The sequence below is a fragment of the Miscanthus floridulus genome, chromosome 3 (assembly GCF_019320115.1).
Source record: "Miscanthus floridulus cultivar M001 chromosome 3, ASM1932011v1, whole genome shotgun sequence".
NCBI classification, from domain to species: Eukaryota; Viridiplantae; Streptophyta; class Magnoliopsida; order Poales; family Poaceae; genus Miscanthus; species Miscanthus floridulus.
Window position 1 is genome coordinate 41,173,378 of NC_089582.1, and position 18,222 is coordinate 41,191,599.

The window sequence follows — 18,222 nt, forward strand, 5'->3', positions numbered from 1 at the left end:
ATCTATTAGCATATGTTTGCTTTAATTTAGGGTCATGGATATGTTTATCCTTTTTCTTTTTGTTATAAGTGGAATTGACGTCGTTTCTTTATACTCCATCCGTTCTACTTATAGTATATATAAGGCGTAATTATCCTTGGTTCAAAGATTAAGGAACATATTTAATTATCTCTCCCCCTCTCAACAGCAGTACTACTGCATCGATGTACGTGCATCTAGTCTTTTGGAAATGTGGGTGGAATGTTCCGCTAGGTGAGTGTGATGCATCCTTCGTCGCCCTGAATCTAAACCTGGATAGCAACAGCAACAGCCTACATATATATGACGTACTCGTCCTATATGTTTAGCACGAGCCTAGCTGTACGTGTGATCGTTAGGTTGTGTGTATACGTACACACACATGTGACATGTGCACATATATGGCACAGTGCTAGCTGTAACTCTCATCCTATCCTATTCCTACATGGTGAGAGTGTGGAATATATACATCATCATCCATCGTCGCCACCAATTTAGTGAAGCTACAGTGGGCAAGCAGAGGGCCCCTAGTTTTGCAATGTAAATAGGTCTAATTAAGCTACCAACACATGATCCATATAGTACATCACATGAAGAAGATCATAGCATGCATGTGAGTGTGTGTTTGGTTACTTAACCTGGCCACTGCAGTGAGAAGCTACGCTCGTTGGATGACTATATCTCTAGCTCGGCCTGTCTCGGATGATGCAAAAATGGCAATCAAATCTAGGTCGTGGGATATGGGCTCCATTTGCTTTGCCACAGAGCCTAGCTCGAGTGAGGCTACTCCAGCTCAGCTAGGGCACTATGATGCAAACCAGGATGTCTCATTCAAAAAATAATATTTGCTGCCAGATAAGGCTTACAACCTCTAATGAAGCCATCAAACCGATAGTGATATGTGTGTAGCAGTTAGGGGTTAAGTGATGAGGACATGACACCCATGTATATGACCATATTTGGCGCATGGGATGGAGGGGAAGGAGGCCAGCAAGGGTGTCCAAGTCAAGAAGGAGGCCTGAGGCTAATTCGGTTCGAGTCCCCGAGGTGGAGGCCCAAAGCAACTCAAGTTCGAGTCTGCCTCAACCTCCAGGACCGGTCTGCCTTAAACTTGTCACCCAAGATGCATATGAACTCCGTTTTTGATGATCCACATATGGATGGAAAGATAATTTGATAAGGAAGCCAATCCAAGTGATTTCATGTCAAAAGCTCTTCGGAATCAACAGGAATCGTCGAAACAAGTCAGCATCCAGAATCTTCTAGGGTGTTGCGACACCTTCTTTTGGTTCGTTGGACCGTGTATCGTGTTTGGGCCCATTAGGGGGCACGTCCAGGGTAGGCGACGACCATAGGACCTTTATAATCATACGCCGCCGCCGTCATTAGGTTTTGGGTTTTTCTTAGATTATTCTGTCAAGAACAGTTTCGCCGTTCATCGGTTTATGAGACCCCAACTCGTGAGATTAATCATTCATCTGTAATTTAGTTGCTTTCTTTCTTGTTCTTGCTTGTGTTCTTCGTTGCGCATGCAAGGATTAGCCTTCTTGGCGAGGTCAACCTGGTCCGTGACTTGGTTGATAACCAGAGGAGCTGTGGTGCTAAGATTGTAGGGTTTGATCTTTTGATCTGAAGCCGGATCGGTGTGTTATTCTCCGCCACAACGATAGTTACCATCACCTGACGGAAGATCGGGATCACCGTCTCCATTATTAAGTAGGATAACTTTTCCATTTCTTTCGAATACCTCCGACTTGCTCAACGATTAAGACCCCGCAGCTCAGCCCCCAAGACCCATGTTCAAATCCCAGGCGGCCTAATTTTTTTGGTTTAATTTTATAATTTATTAAGCAGTCTAAAGGTCAAAAAGAAAAAAAGAAATTAACCTTAGCACACATCCTATACTAGCGCTGCGGTTAAGTCTCAGAACTCTACAGCTCGAGACCTGAGCTCGAATCGAAGGGCTGTCACAATTTTTTTAATTTTTTAAATATCACTGCCGGTTTTTAAAATAAACCGACAGTGACAACCGGTATCACTGTCGGTTTCGTCTCATCACTGCCGGTTTTTTAAAACCGACCGTGATGTTTATATATATTAAAAATTCCTTTTATATACTGAATAAATATAAGCATGTGTATTCCTATATTAAAATGGCTTGAAATTTTTTTGGCAAGCATGTACACCCAAATTAAGACCCCACACAGGATCTTAGGTTTTTCTTATCAGTTTTTTTATTTATTATATTTTTTGGTGTGCTGAATGAGACAAAAGAGGGTGAATTTCATCTTGGACCCAATAGATTTTTTCATCGACCTCCATAAAATTCTTAACCCTAGAGCACATTAGAGCCTATATAAAAGTTTGGCACCATTCCGGATCTGTTTGTGGGTAGACTCAGTTTAACCTTTAATAAATCGGTGTTGTCGCGCGGAAATTCAATTAAACGTCAAAAAGAAGCAAACCATCTCCGAAAAATCCAAAACTAGGTGTTTCCTTCACATGTGGCACGTGCAAGCCTAAGAAAAATTTTGAGACCAATACGACACCGGAATACGTATGAACCACAGAAACCTTGATAACATATGTGTATAGTCACGGTTCGATGAAAGGGCTCATGTACCTTTGTGAAAAATGTATACTCCACTTATGTCGAAATGACTTGAAATTTTTTTGGCAAGCATGTATACCCAAACTAAGGCTCCAAACAAGATCTGAGTTTTTCTGATCATTTTTTTATTAATATATTTTTCTCTATGCTGAATGAGAAAAAAGAGGGTAAATTATATTTTGGATCCAATAGATTTTTTCATCGACCTCCACAAAATTCTTATCCCTAGAGCACATTAGAGCCTGTGTAAAAGTTTGACACCATTTTAGATATTTTCGTGGGTAGACTCAGTTCAACCTTTAATAAATCAGTGTCGTCGCGTGGAAATTCAATTAAACCTTAGAAAGTAGCAAACAATCTCCGAGAAATTCCAAACTAGGTGTTTTCTTCACACGTGGCACATGCAAGCCTAAGAAAAAGTTTGAGACCAATACAACACCAGAATGCATATGAACCACATAAACATTGATAACCTATGTATATAGTCATGGTTCGATGAAAGAGCTCATGTACCTCTATGAAGAATGTATACTCCACCTATGTTGAAATGGCTTGAAATTTTTTTGGCATGCATATATACCCAAATTAAGGCCCCAAACAAGATCTGAGGTTTTTCTGATCAGTGTTTTTATTAATATATTTTTCTCTATGCTGATGAGATAAAAGAGGGTAAATTATATCTTGGACCCAATAGATTTTTTCATCGACCTCTACAAAATTTCTATCCCTAGGGCACATTAGAGCATGTGTAAAAGTTTGGCACAATTCCTGATCTTTTCGTGGGTAGACTCAGTTCAACCTATAATTAATCGGTGTTGTCGTGCGGAAATTCAATTAAACCTCATAAAGTAGAAAACCATCTCTGGAAAATCTCAAACTTGGTGTTTCCTTCACCTGGGTCACATGCAAGCCTGAGAATAATTTTGAGACCAATACGACACCAGAATGTATATTTCTAGTTGTCCAACAAATGTTACACGAATTAGATGCATGACAATAATTAAACACACAAAGCCATATAAATTAAAATTAGAACCCAATTAAACTACAACCTTAAAAACCTAGCTAAATAAACATTAATTACTATCGGAATCACTGCCAAGTTCGATCAGACCACGCACACTAACATGCCTCTATAGCCCTATATGGTAATTGATGTCACGAATTATGTATCCGCTTGTATCGATAAAGGTCAATGCCCGTATGAGTGCACTCTCTCGTGCCTTACAATACCAAAAGAATGGTCGACCATAGATATAACCTACTAAACACCCACTACCCCTGTTAGTAATCCTTATGTAGTACTAGCGTCCTTCTATAGTGAGACCGATGGGGCAGATCATTTGTTTGGCCAAGTATGTCTTTTCTGGCAACTCGTTTTTTTTTCTGGGAGCATTTTCCTTATTATACCTAACAACTGATCGAAGCCTTTATCGCTCAATCCGTTTGTCGATTTGAACTCTAACAGCATGATATCGACTTCTAGTTTACTCATTGGATAATTCCTATACAATGGTGTTTTGCCATCTTGTCTTATTTTCTCTAGCTTTCTCAGTTGTCTTTCACTAAGACATCCGATCTCTACATTATGTAGCAGCTGAGAAATGTCATCGTTATCCTCGGTGTCGTCAGCTAGCGTGTTCCTAAACACATTATTGACTGTGGCCATTGGTTCTGTATTGACATCGGGTTCCTCGTCAGCATCGTGGATGGCTACATCAGGCATGTCCACATCATCATCGTTTTCCTACAGAACATTCACATCAACCTCACCATGCATAGTCCATATCGTATAGTTTGGCATGAACCCCCTGGTAATCAAGTGCGATCATATAGACTAAATTTGACGAAAGTTTCTTTGATTCTTGCAATCTTTGCATGAGCAAAAGATAAGGTTCCCATTCCCAGCATGGGCTTTGGCATCGGTGATAAACTGGCTGACGCCATGCATGTACCGCTTGTCCGTTCAGGACAGATGCTTCCACTCTCGATCCATCTCTGCAAAAAAAATATTGAGACATTAATTACAAAGAATTAATAAGAAATCGAGCTTCATGAACAACAATTGTTGCTCGAAAGTACCATTTTTGGAAAACATTATTGTACATTAATTATTGAAAAATGAAAATTGGTAGCCCCGACCCTGTAAATTGAAAATTGTAGTAAAAATAATTATTGTACAATAATGAAGAATATCTATTCTACTCTACTTCTAAGAACTAATTATATCATCACATACTAACAATGATGATCTTGACCACCATGGAATAATTAGCTAGAAATTTAAATGCGTTCATAGACACCAACCTTTTGGATGATGGATTCACCACAATTTGAGCCTTGCACAAATGTCCAATTAGAAAAGTGCTCTCTAGAATGGAGAAAGAACTAGAATGAGAATCAAGCAATGTAGCCATCGAAACGAAGCTAATTAAGCAACAAAATCAAAGGAGTGGATGCTTGTTACTAACCCTAAAGAAAAAGATCAAGCCATTCTTCAAAATCCAAGCCATTCTTCAAAATCCAAGCCATTCTTCAAAATCCAAGCCCTAGCTTCATGATGAAGTGCAGACACAACAATAGAGGAAATGGTCCAAACGCGCGCTTCTGTTCTCGGGATGGAAGAGAGGAGGAAGAAGAGGACCGCTGCAGCCTTTTTGTGCTATAGGTTTATCACCGTCGGTTGTTAGATAGAACCGACAATGATAGATCCAAATCACTGTCGGCTCTTGGTTTAAACCGGCAGTGATGAGTGGCTGCCAAAACACTGCCGGTTCAAGCCACAAACCGGCAGTGATGTGGTCCTTCACTGTCGGTTTTAGCCCAGCCCCAATCATTTTTTCATTTTAAAGCTCATTACCGGCAGTGAAGGTACATCACTGTCGGTTGTCATAAATCCGGCAGTGATGAGGCCGACAGTGATGTCCAAATCTGACGTAGTGTCAAGCCGGTGCCCTGTGTGGCTAGGGTTCCCATGACGACATGTGTAGCACCGGATAGCCAGTGGCCAGCAGGTGAGATGTTCAGTTTGACGCTTCAGTGCGTTAGATGAAGTCTGATCTCTGATGTGTTGACAATGCTTCTGCATGAGTACCAAATAGGTCATTTCACTGTTCTGTTTGCAAAAGTGCTGCTGCAATAATAATGCTCAGTTGCAATCAATCACAGACGCGAGCTTTTACCATACTAAAACATTTTACTTTGAGAGGCGAAATACAATGACATATCAAACTTAATTTTTAAATGGAGCTATTTGCACTTATAATTGCATTTACCATGTTGTCCAACATACAGTAAACAGTATTTCGTCTATGGCTCACCTAATATGTTCTTACCTATATCTATGAAATGAATTAGAATCCTTATTAGGCATGCATCCTTGGCATGCACTGATGAGTTGTTTAAGATTGGCTATCAGCTGCTACCAGGAAAGTTGTCAAAACATTCGTTTGCATGGCTCTTAAGAATGTTCCCCCAAAATTCTATCCTCAATGAATTTGATAGCTGTGCATGGTAGATATAATAAGTTAAGTTATTAATTTTATATGTAGTGTACGGAATATAGTTAGAGAATATATGCTTACAGTGATGATCGGTGGCAATCTTACACCATCCCATGACTTCAAGAAATTGTATACAAGGAACAATCAATTTCAATAAGATTCACGTTTCTCGATGATCAAGTTCCTCCCTGATGAAGGCTGCATCCTCAGCTTGCTCCTCAACTATTGCTTTTTGGCCTCCAGCCTCCTGTAGGTTAGCTCCCAAAAAGTACCAAGAGATACTTCAAGCTGAAAAAATTATCATGTGAAAAAAAATCACAAGATACTACTACAATCTTAAAATATACTATATGTTTAAAAGTATCAGGAGATACTACAATCTGAAAAGTATCAAGTGATACTATAATATATAGTAGAAAGTATCACATGGTACTATGATCTAAAAAAGTATCCAAGCATACTCTTAGCAGAAAAGGTATACCAACATACTCTTTTCTAAAACCATTTGTAGAGATAATTTTATCTGATGCCGTTTGCAAAGATGATTAACACGCCTGCCTATGTCCATCTTCCCCTATTCTGCCCTAAAATAAGCATTTTATCAAACACCTAGACTACATGCAGTGGTAGGCTACCAGTACAGACTATAGAGGAACTGAGAAGAAAGTCACACCTACATATCAACGATAAAACAATCTCAATGTGATTTCCCACTCCTCCCCATCCCAAATGAGCAAATTTCTCATCCCAATCTCAATTTCGTTATTCTTCCATCCATAATCAACATGAATATCCATCGTTGTCACAGCACAGCCGCATAGCTGGGTAGTGTTTGGGTTCTGGACGATCAGAAGGCAGGGGAAGGACATAGCTCACCGAGGCAGAGTTCTTCCGAGAACGACAGGCAGAGGCGGCCAGCGCGACCCGCCCGGCGGAGGCAGCGCACACGGCCAGTTCGGCAGAGACGGGGGCGCGAGGGATCTCGGGCGTTGGGGACGATGCAGGCAGCGCCGGATCTCAGTGGCCGCAGCCGTTGGGGCGTCCTTCGCGCGGTCAGGCGCCTTCCGCGCGAGACAGGCCTCACCGCCATTGGAGATGGGGGGCCGCTCGCATGGAAGGTGGAGAGGTCGCCGCCACTGCTAGAACTCGGGAGGGAGCCGCCGCTTGGCCTGCGAGATCCAGACCGCTGGTGGGCGCCGCTAGATCTGCCGTTGATGCGAGGAGGAAGGAGGAAGGAGGCGTCGTTGATGCGAGGACAACGCAGGCGACTCTGGATCGAGCGGCGGGGCAACGCCGGACTCCGACGCGGAGCTGCTCGGCAGGGGGCAGAGCTTGGGCTCTGGCGTTCGCAGCCCGCTCGATAGGGGCGGAGCTTTGACTCCGGCCTAGAGCTGGTCTGAAGGGGCGGAGCTTGGAATCTGCTCGGCAGGGGCGGCAGCCCGCTCGACGGAGGAGGCGCTGGCAGCTCTGGTGTAGCCTGAAGGTCGGGAGGAGGAAGGGAAGAGGCGGCGGCAGTAACGTCGGTTTTTTTCGCGATCGGAAGGTTTCTGCGGTGGCGGCGTCAGCGGCGTCGTTGGCGCGTTTGTTTTTTTTAATTTTTTCGGTGATTGGAGGGTTGTGGGTGGTTCTGCGGGTGGGTGGTTCTGCGGTAGCCGCGCGTTGAAGCACTGCGGTGCCGCGCGTTCAAGCCTGATTTGACCCAAATAACCATGGCCACATGATTGGGTTGAAGCCTCTCTGGGTGCCCTTGATTTTAATAAAAACGATTTTCTGAGTGTAATTTCTTTGGTGCATATGATTGGAACCACTCAACAGGGGACGTTTTTTAGGTGGACCTAGTATAGTTTGGATTTATCCCTTAAAGTAGAGTTGAAAACAGAGTGCTATTGTAGTGCAGAATCATGGAATTTTATAGTCTAGAGTGTTGACATGACATTCTGCCAAGTTTTCTTAGGCGACCAAATTAAGGGGGTGTTTGGATTCGGCAACTAAAATTTAGGAGGTGTGTCGGGAGGATGTTGCATGGGGTGTTCGGATACTAATAAAAAAATAAATTACATAATCCGTCAGTACTCCACGAGACGAATTTTGCCTAATTAATCCATCATTAGCACATGTTTATTGTAGCAAACATTGTTAAATCATGGACTAATTAGGCTCAAAAGATTCGTCTCGCAAATTAGTCGCAAACTATGTAATTAGTTTCATAATTAGTTTATATTTAATACTCCATGCATGTGTCCAAACATCCGATGGGACAGCGACTAAAATTTAGGAGGGGCAACCAAACACCCCCTAAGTCGGTATCAAACTTGGGCTACCTAAAAAGAATCTTGCGATACTTTTGAAGACACTAGCTAATCGAACCTATTTTGTAGAAAGAAATGTTGCCACAACAGCAACGAATTAGCTAGAGCTAAAACTACTCAAAATTAGAACGTGCCAACGTGTAATAAATAAAGAACGAGAAATATGTTGTGCTTTTTGGAACGTACATGCTCTTGCTATTCGCAAGTGCTCTGTGCTGGTAATAAGCTGATTGCTTGACTACTGTGTCATCAAATAAAGGTCGTTTATTGTTGTCCTAATACAAAATTTTGTCGCCAATGTTTGTGTTTCCTTTTGGTATGTTCTGAGTGGGCTTATATATAGAGAGCTTAAAACCAAACATTCTCATGTTGTTTGGGATATATACATGTTCTGGCCGTTTGAAGCTGTACGTGATTGTAAAAGCTAGCTGCCTAACTAGTTCCTAACATGTAACACCTACCACGTAGACGTTTGGCCGTGTCATCCATTCTCAACTTTGTGTCGCGGTGCATGGTGCCAGATCTCTTCTACAACCGAGCTTAGGCCCTATTTGTTTCCAGTTTCCTTGGAGCTTTGAACTTCGACTTTGGGATCTTCCAAAAGTCAAAAGGCTTTCAGAAGCCAAAAGACAGAAGCTGTTTAAAAAGTGCTTTTTGGCTCTTGACTTTCAAGAGCTTTTTGGCTTTTGAAAAGTCCCAAAGTGAGGTCAAAGCTCGTAGGAAGCTGGCAAACAGGCCCTGTGTGGGTAGTGGATAGCTTTAGGAAACTGTTACCACGTTAGCAGCGGGGCTTCACGAACAGCAGGGACCCATCGCTGGGGAATTAAATTATATGTCGTACTACATTTTGGATGCGACACCATGTGTCCATGCTGGTCCTTTTCATGATGCAAATCACGCGAGGAGAGCAAGACCCTGACTTCTCGGCTGGTTGATTGACCACAGAACGTGCGATGGGGCCAAGATGCCACACGGTGATAATCGGGACGACACCGTCACACCGTCGCAAAGAATTTTTTTCATATCGCCAGTGGACTGTTTTGCTGCAAATCTCAGCACAGGCCACTGACACACACGCACTAGGCCTTCGGCCTAACATTGTCCTTAGGGCTTAGGCCCATAACAAATAGCCAGCCTTCACAGTGCTGCCGCTTGCCGAGCAAGAAGGAAGCGAGACAGCAAGCAGAGTCGACACCCGACCGGCCCATGGGCCAGAGATGGCGTCTTGGGTCGCCAATTTGGGCCTGGAAGTCCAGCGTGCCGCACGGTTAGATGAGGAGCAGCGTACGCCGGCCATAAACCCATCTGCCATCTCCCCCTCGTCTCCGCTCCTCTGCTCCTCGCGCCGCCGCAGCAGCAGCGACGCGACGACCGGTAATGGCTTCCGCCGCGGTGCTCCGGAGCGCCGGCTCCCGCCGCCTCTTCTCCTACCCCACCCTCCGCGCCGCCGCGATCTCGGGACCCGCCGCGCTACCCGATGCGGCCGCGGCGCCGGCGTCGGCCCAGCCGCCACCGCTGACCGGGACCCTCTGGGCGAGGTCCGTGGCCACCTTCACGAGCACGTGAGTACTCCTTGGCCCAGATCCGTTCCATTCACACTACTCTGTCGGTTCAGACTCGTGATTATCCATTTCCATGGATTCGTTTGCTTCGTGTGATTCACTTTCCAATCCGGACCAACCTGCGCAGGAAGCCCCATGTGAGCGTCGGCACCATTGGGCACGTCGATCACGGCAAAACCACTCTCACTGCTGCTATTACCAAGGTTGGATGCGTTAGACATGGCCATCCTTCAGTTATGATGTTTCTTCCACATCGATTAAGGATACTAATTTTGTTTTCCCTGGATTACTGGGTCTATCAAAACTTACCAAGCTGAATTTGCAGGGAATATTAAGTTTCTAGGGTAACTATTTACATAGATCTCGGCACTTTGTTGCAGGGGATATCAACTACAAGGAATTTGCTTGCGGATGATGCTATGGTGCCTATTTCTTCTCCTTTGACTCCTCCACTCGGTGACGGTGAAGAAACTGATAAAAAGGGGGCTGTGGTAAAACGCCTAAAGGTCCAAGCCATAAAAAAGGATATCAAACAGGTAAGCAAACACTGCAGAACTAGTTATTTGCTTCTATGCAACAGCTATTAATTTGCTATTTCACTGACACTATATCTATGAATGTGCAAAATATCATAAATTAGCTGTACTGTACTTGGCTGTTCTATGCATGTGTGTTTCTCTGGAATAGTTGATTGTGGCTTCGTGAGATTTCAATGCTTTCATAGTACAAATTCCTAAATTGCTGTTGCTGAGTGTTTGTTTCTAGAAGCTGCACCTGGTGCTTAACTTCAGCTCAGTTTGAATTACTAAACACTTGATAATAATACTAAGCATATATGGCGACAGAGAGGAACGCTGTACAGATTTCAGTAACACGTATATTGGGTGCTTTTTTTCTGTAATCTATTATCATCAAGAGATGTATGTATCTCATCTTTTTGAAGCCTTCTGGCTATTTCAGAGTCCCAAGAAGGTGAATCTGGTAGCAAAGCTGGTTCGAGGTATGCGTGTGGAAGATGCCTTATTGCAGCTGCAAGTGACTGTTAAAAGGGCTGCCAAAACTGTTTACCAGGTCCTTGCTTGCCGAACTTTTGACCACTCAACTGTTTCCTATTATAGTGCAAAAATGACCAAAGACATATGTCATCACCATTTCATCTTACAAATCACTGCAGGTGATCCATTCTGCTCGCGCCAATGCAGCTCACAACCATGGATTGGATCCTGATAAGCTCATTGTTGGTAAGAAAGACTTTACCAAAGCAAGCTCCATCCCCTACAGGCTACATTTGTTTATAATCTAATCACTTTCATGTTATCCTTGGAAACCGCAGAGGAGGCCTTTGTGGGAAAGGGACTTTACCTGAAGAGACTGTCTTACCATGCCAAAGGGAGGTGCGGTATCATGGTGCGACCAAGGTGCAGACTGACAGTGGTGGTTAGAGAAGCTACAGCTGAGGAAGAGGCAAAGATTGCCAGACTCAGGGTGAGCAACTATAAGAAGTTGACCAGAAAGGAGCGGCAGCTGATGCCGCACAGGCTCATCGAGGTTAGCCCGAGGTGGGCTCGCAAGAGGAAAGAGGAGGCTGGTGCTATGGCCTAGTACTAGTTTAGGTATGCAGAACCTGCCTTCACTGTTTTGCAATCGACAGAGCAAACATGCCATCTCTAGCACAAATACTTGCGCCTCTTGGTGTTGATTCACACAAACAGGTTCCAAATCCACCTAATTTGACTCCTTGGTAATCTTGGTCGCTTGGAGTCCTTAGAAAGAGAGGAAATGCTGTGTATTTTAGCGATGTGTTGTAGCCACTAGCACTAGAAATAAACCTCGGAAAAGTAAATTTTGCCTCTAAGGTTGGATGTGCATGGGGCACATGCCCTTAAGGGCACAAAAACTGCTTCCACAATTCCATTCAACTATTCATTTCGGCTGGTTTCAAGGGCCACTCATTTTGGCTGTGTATTTTCTTTTTCTTCTCTGTATTTGTGCGTGCATTGCATATTCGTTATGAAAGCCGTACTCAACACACTATATAAACCAATCTTGCACTGGTAAGTTGCAGTTTGATGCAGCCGGGAAGACTAGCAGAAGGCGCATAGCACCCAGCTGCAGGAGGATCAGCATATGTCTCTTCCATGATGTCTCAAATTCCCACATCTCACGATAGAATTTTACAAATTTTCTTAATAGAGTATTGTAGATGCAGGTCGGTTGGCGTCATATTTATATCAGTGATCAGTTACGGTTGTTAATTAGGCATTTAAGTAACTTGTGCCACAGTTTCATGATATATAACTCCTGAACACATGTTGCCTTGAAGATGTACTAGTCTAATGTTGCAGCAACAATAAATAAATTGTCAAATTTGCTACCAAGGTTAGGTGATCAAATTTGTCCATTCATTAACCAAGTGTTGTAACATTTGTATTTTCCTTAACAACTTGACTCCTTCGGGTACCTTTCCTTCCAATATATATACAAACGGAAGTGCTAGCGCCCGGACGTCCAGATGCACACGTTGCACTCTGTTTCCCGCGCGTGTGTCTGCACTGCACGTCCCATGCTCGCGCCAACATGCCTCCGCCCGCGCCTGCATTTCGCGCGCCCACGCCGCCAGACGTCGCCCGCGGCACCAGACTGCGCGCGGTGACCGCTCATGCCCCTTCCTGTTTCGCACGTGCATCCTATGTGCAACATCCAATGTACTTTTGAAACATTCAGATACAACACTTGCTATATACATCTAAAAATCGATGAAACACTTGAAATATGTTTATGAAAACACTTGCGAAAAAACACCTAAAAACGCTTGAAAACCATTGCAAACATACGCAACATCCAGATAAAACACCTGTAACATAAGTGTGAACACATATGCAATATCCAGATAAAGACACTTGCAACATACGTCCAAAACACAGATGAAACATTCCTTTTTCACACAACCGGAAATAAGAATAATCCGAAAGTCGCTAGATTAGGAAAGCATGGGAACAAACTCTTGCAACATACGTGTACAACCATTGCAACATATGCCACATCCCGATCTATTTTTGCAACATCCATCTGAAACACTTGCAACATACCTCTGAAACATCTAAAACACTTAGAAACGTTTGTTTGCAACATGCATTTTTCACCCTTCTTCCGTGCGACGCAGAGTAGAGCTGGGAACAACCGGTTTCGGCCAGCCGGCGGCAGAGGATGGTGGCGCAGCCTGGCAGCGGCCAGCTGCGCCTGCGCCTGGCCTAGGCCCGGGCAACGACGGGCCCCTCTCCTAGCTGCCTAGCCACACACGGCGTCCAGGCGCCTATGCGGCTGCTGCTCGGTTGGCCCAGCCAGCCAGCGGCACCGGCGAGCGGCCTGACCCCGGCGGCGGCGAGGAGGCTTGCTAGCTCGGTGGAGGCGGCCGCGGTGAGCAGGTAGCGTGGTGGAGGAGGCTGCGGCAAGCGGGCAACGCAGTGCGGCAGTGGAGGAAGCCGTGAGACAGAGTGGGGAAATATCGCAGAATATAGTTTTTTTTAAAGCCATCGAAACGTCCATATAATTTGGTAGAAGGGAGCGTCAAGGAGCGTCTGGGAAGATGGACGCGCTCATCGTAGCATTTCCGATATACAAAAGTGCAAGGAGTTTGTATTACAGAAGTAAGAACTTTTGGTCTTACTCGGACTCTACAACGTACGTGACTATTCCAATATCCGATTCTAGTTAAATAGGTAGGACTTTATTCAACAAGTGCTTTCTTAATGCAAACACACATATACATATGTATCAACTTAATTAAACAAGAGAAGTGGCCTGGGAATAAAAAACCCTGCTTGGCTAGTAATTCTAGACTATCAGTATATTTATAAGAAACCATCATACTAAATCTCAATAGTAGAATTAATCCAATAAACCACATTATTGGCCATCTAAAGATTAAAATAATCCTACAACCATATCATATACCTCTCCAAGAAATCAAAGAAGCCCTCAACGGAGGATTAGTACAACATGACAAGTTGGGAATTATAGTTTGAATAGCAAACCAAACGTCCCCTGCACTGACTGGAACTGGCCGCGGTCCACATCTGGCAGAATAGGAGAGAGGAACCAAGCTCGATCAACATAGACCGTGCGTTAGGGCCCCTAGCCATATGGATCTACCACTTTGTTTTGGTGTAGGGGCATATGACTTTTTCCCTATGTCTCCAATTCCCACATATCTTCCCTTTTTTTTCCTTTTCCTGTTCCCTCTTTCATCATCTTATCTTTTTATGCTAACACTAATATATATTCACTAAAAGACGTGGTGCTATCAAGCAAGGATTGAACAAGGTTGTGTGTTGCTTGTTCAGAGATGAAATGGCAATATATTTATACCCGTATAATTATTTGGTAGGTAGGTAACAATTAATCCATCTCTATTTCATGACATAACTTTTAAACACATCTGCTTTTTCTTTTTTTTGATAAAGGAATGACTTGGTAAAAGCTTTGTCACTATTTTTATTAGACGATGAAAAAGAAAAACAAGTGTCGTCCCAGTTTTTTGAGTGAAAACCGGACAAAAAACCACACAACTAAGGAGAGTGCGCCACTCATCCCTTACAACTTGGTACTCCAACCGGACCACTAACAACTTCACACCACTGCCTGCTCTGGTGAACTTTACCAAGCTAACTTGGTCAAAATGAGCCAACTAGCAACTTAAACTAGTCAAAAAACGACCCAACTAGCAAATCCACAACTAAAACAACTCAAGACGCCACAAAGCTAAAAAAACAACTAACTCGGGCAACCAACCCAAAGCATTGATGCCGAGCGCCACCAACTAGATAACATGAAGCACCACCATGGCTAGGAAGAAGCAATGGAGCGGAGCTAGAAAGCCTCACGACCTTCAAGAAGGAAACAACGCCAAGGCGCTGAAATCGTGAGCCCAACATGGGAGGGTTCTCACCCGCAAATCGCAGCTAGCAGGAGGAGAGGTTGTAGGGTTGAGATGGCGGACTAGAGGGGGTGAATAGTCCTTTCTAAAAATAATGACGCCGGCTAACCGAAACAAATGTGGAATTAAAACTATCGGTCTATCCGAGACTACACCCCTCTATTTAAGTTCACAAGCACCTTATAAAGATCCTAATTAGGCAACAAAGGTGCTGAGCTAGCTAGAGCTCACCTAACTAATTCTAGGAGCAAGATCACACAAACCTATGCCGCTAGTACTTCAAGCACGGGGGAGCTCCTACACAACTAGTATGCAAAAGCACAAAGACTAAGCTCACTAGCAATGCTCAATAACAAGATAACTAATGTCAAATTAGAGAGCACAAATTACTTAGCTACATAATCTAAGCAATGTGACTAACAAGGTTACTCAAACCGAATTAGTCACGCAAGGGAGCTACTTGTATGCTACATGAGCAAGAAGGTAACTAGCGAGCTACACAAGCTAAGTAATTACAAGCTTGTGTAACGGGGATGCAAACCAATGGGAAGACAAGGATGACACGGTGATTTTTATCCCGAGGTTCACTTGGTTGCCAACACACTAGTCCTCGTTGTGTCGACCGCTCACTTGGTGGTTCGACGGTTAATTGGCATCACCCACCAAGCCCACACGTTGGGCACTGCAAGAACCTACCCACAAGTGAGGGTAGCTCAATGACACGCTCTACTAGTGTTGCTCTTCGCGGCTCCCGCGGGGTGAGCACTGTACCCCTCACAATCTCTTCTCCAGAGCCCCGCACAATCTTCCTTGCATGCTTCGATGGAGACCACCACCAAGACGTCTAGGAGGTGGCAACCTCCAAGAGTAACAAGTACCATAGGCTTGCAACTTGATCATCTAGTGCCACTCAATACAATCTCACAATGCAACACACTAGAATCACCCACTCGCAATCGGATCACACTCCTGCAAGAACAAGTGAGTTAGAGGGCATCCAAGCACTCCTACACAAGCCACATAGATGTGAGGGTGCTCAGCTACCAACCTAAGGTCAGCCAATGCTTGGTTTTATAGCCCAAGAGTCAAAAGTGACATTGCTCAAAACCCCTCTATGCATGGTCTGGACTAGACCCTCCCAGGCCGACCAGACCCCGCACTGTTCACTGGGTCCGGTTGCCGGGATCGCGCCACATGTCCCGTCTTTGAATGCTGAGCGCTGATCTCCAATGGTTAGCTCGCGCGCGCCACCACAAACAGGACCGGACCCGCCTCTACACAGAGACCGGACGCACCTACGCCGGGTCTGATCGCTACCTCACGAACGAACATAGGACCGGAATCGCCCTATGCCAATGACCGGACCCAGTGAACTCTAGAGTCCGATTAGATCCAGTGAGCATCCAGAGCGCGCCAAACTGACCGGACCCTGTCCGGCTTCAGCGACCGGACCTAGACAAAGCAGGGTCCGTTTCTCTAGAGAGTGCCACATCACATCTTCGCTGCTCACGTCACAACCGGACCCATGACCTAGGGTCTGGTCCTCTTTGCCACCTGGGTCCAGAACATTCCCACTACCGCACCTCTCTCTCTGCACGCCACGCATGCATAATCGGACCCACACGTCAGGGTCTGGTCCTCTAAGACCGAGAGCAAGGGTTAATGACCGGACTCTCCTAACCAAGGTCTAGTCACCATGATAGCAGGGTCTAGTCCCTATAAACTCCTCCTTTTCTTCTCCAACAACTTCTCCTTTGCAAATGTGCCAACACCACCAAGTGTTCAACAACTTATGCACATGTGTTAGTATTTTCACAAACATTTTTCAATGGATTAGTCACTCAATTCACCATGCCACTCGATCCTAGCAATGATGCAAAGTTAGATCACTCGAGTGGCACTAGATGATCGATATGCAAATAAGTTTGCCCCTCTTGATAGTACGACCATCTATCTTAAACCCGGTCATAAAGTTCTCTACACACCTATGACCAGTGAAATAAAATGCCCTATGGTTATACCTTTGCCTTGCACGTTCCATTTCATCTCCTCCGATGTTGATGCAACACATGCACCAACCTTGATCAACAAATGATATGATCCACTTCATATCATCACGTGACTTTGTTGGTTCATCGATCTTGACCTCACTTGCTTTTCACCATTGTCTTCGTCCATCGATGCCAAGTCTTGCTCAAGCTTCACCGCGATGTGGTCCATCGCTCCAAAGCCTCCAACTTGCCCTTCACGCTTGCAACCGGTCCATCAAGCCAAGTTTTGTCTTGATCTTCTCCACCTTAGTCACATGACTCAATGTCATGTCTCATATGCAATGAGCTCATTTATCACATGTGTGAGCCTTGCAACATATCCAAGTCATTTCACCTCCATGGCATAGGTTGCTCAAGCATGATTTACTTGTGGATTAATCACCTGTGTATCTCACTCAAACACATATTAGTCCACCTAAGGTTGTCACTCAATTACCAAAACCAAACAAGGACCTTTCAATCTCTCCCTTTTTTGGTAATTGATGACAATCTACACAGATATGGAAATTAAGCTTATTTCAAGCTAGCACTTCACAAAAGTGTAAATTGCTAACTTGATATGGACTTTATGCTACTTGTCAGGGACCAATATTAGGGCAACCAAAGAGAAGGAGCTAATAAACCGTCAAACGCTGACTCATCCGCACAATCAAGAGCGCGACTACACCGCTTACCGGGTCACTCCTCATTCATCCACCGAGACCATGGGCCCTACCCCAAGCTGACTCTGCCTCGCCCGATGTCTGAGGGTAGACTCAGCCTCGCCCGACATCCAGGGGTTGGCTCCGCCTCGCCTGACGTCCGAGGGCTGGCTCTGCCTCGCTCGATGTCTGGGGGCTGGCTCCGCCTCGCTCGACGTTAGGGGGCAGACTCTGTCTCACTCGATGTCCGGGGGCTGGCTTCGCCTCGCCCGACGTCCAAAGGCAGGCTCTATCTCACCTGACCCCCGAGGTCACCCGACGTCCGGGGGCTAGCTCTGCCTCGCACGACGTCTAGGGGCAGACTCCGCCTCGCCCGACATTCGGGGGCTGGCTCCACCTCACACGACGTCCGGGGGCTGGCTCCGCCTCGCTTGACGTCCGGGGGCTAGCTCCGCCTCGCTTGACGTCCGAGGGTAGGCTCCGTCTCGCCCGATGTTTGTGCGCTGCTCCTTCATAACTACGCGCACAGATAAGGCAGGACACTCAAGTCAACCGTAATACCGAGGACCCTACCCTGCACCATACCCTGCA

At 45.1% G+C, this 18,222-nt stretch overlaps 1 protein-coding gene and 1 long non-coding RNA gene across 4 annotated transcripts; one reads left to right on the forward strand and one right to left on the reverse strand.

Annotated features, from left to right (window-relative positions):
* Nucleotides 1–3,662: 3,662 nt before the first annotated feature.
* Nucleotides 3,663–7,727, reverse strand: LOC136545528 (uncharacterized). Of its 3 annotated transcripts, none has more exons than XR_010781078.1 (5): nucleotides 7,009–7,727; nucleotides 5,965–6,420; nucleotides 5,101–5,762; nucleotides 4,937–5,000; nucleotides 3,663–4,627 (listed from the first exon to the last, which is right to left on the reverse strand). It is a non-coding gene; the product is annotated as an uncharacterized lncRNA (long non-coding RNA). The 3 variants fall into 3 exon arrangements; XR_010781077.1 differs by having other exon boundaries at nucleotides 3,664–4,627; nucleotides 5,101–5,711; XR_010781076.1 differs by having other exon boundaries at nucleotides 3,668–4,627; nucleotides 5,101–5,711; nucleotides 6,214–6,420; nucleotides 7,009–7,725.
* Nucleotides 7,728–9,754: 2,027 nt separating this feature from the next.
* Nucleotides 9,755–11,955, forward strand: LOC136545530 (uncharacterized). Its single transcript, XM_066537535.1, has 6 exons — nucleotides 9,755–10,003; nucleotides 10,131–10,206; nucleotides 10,384–10,539; nucleotides 10,964–11,074; nucleotides 11,178–11,244; nucleotides 11,337–11,955. Exons 1-6 carry the CDS (start codon nucleotides 9,819–9,821, stop codon nucleotides 11,603–11,605), a joined length of 864 nt encoding a protein of 287 aa, XP_066393632.1. The 5' UTR covers nucleotides 9,755–9,818; the 3' UTR covers nucleotides 11,606–11,955.
* The last annotated feature ends 6,267 nt before the right edge of the window (nucleotides 11,956–18,222 follow it).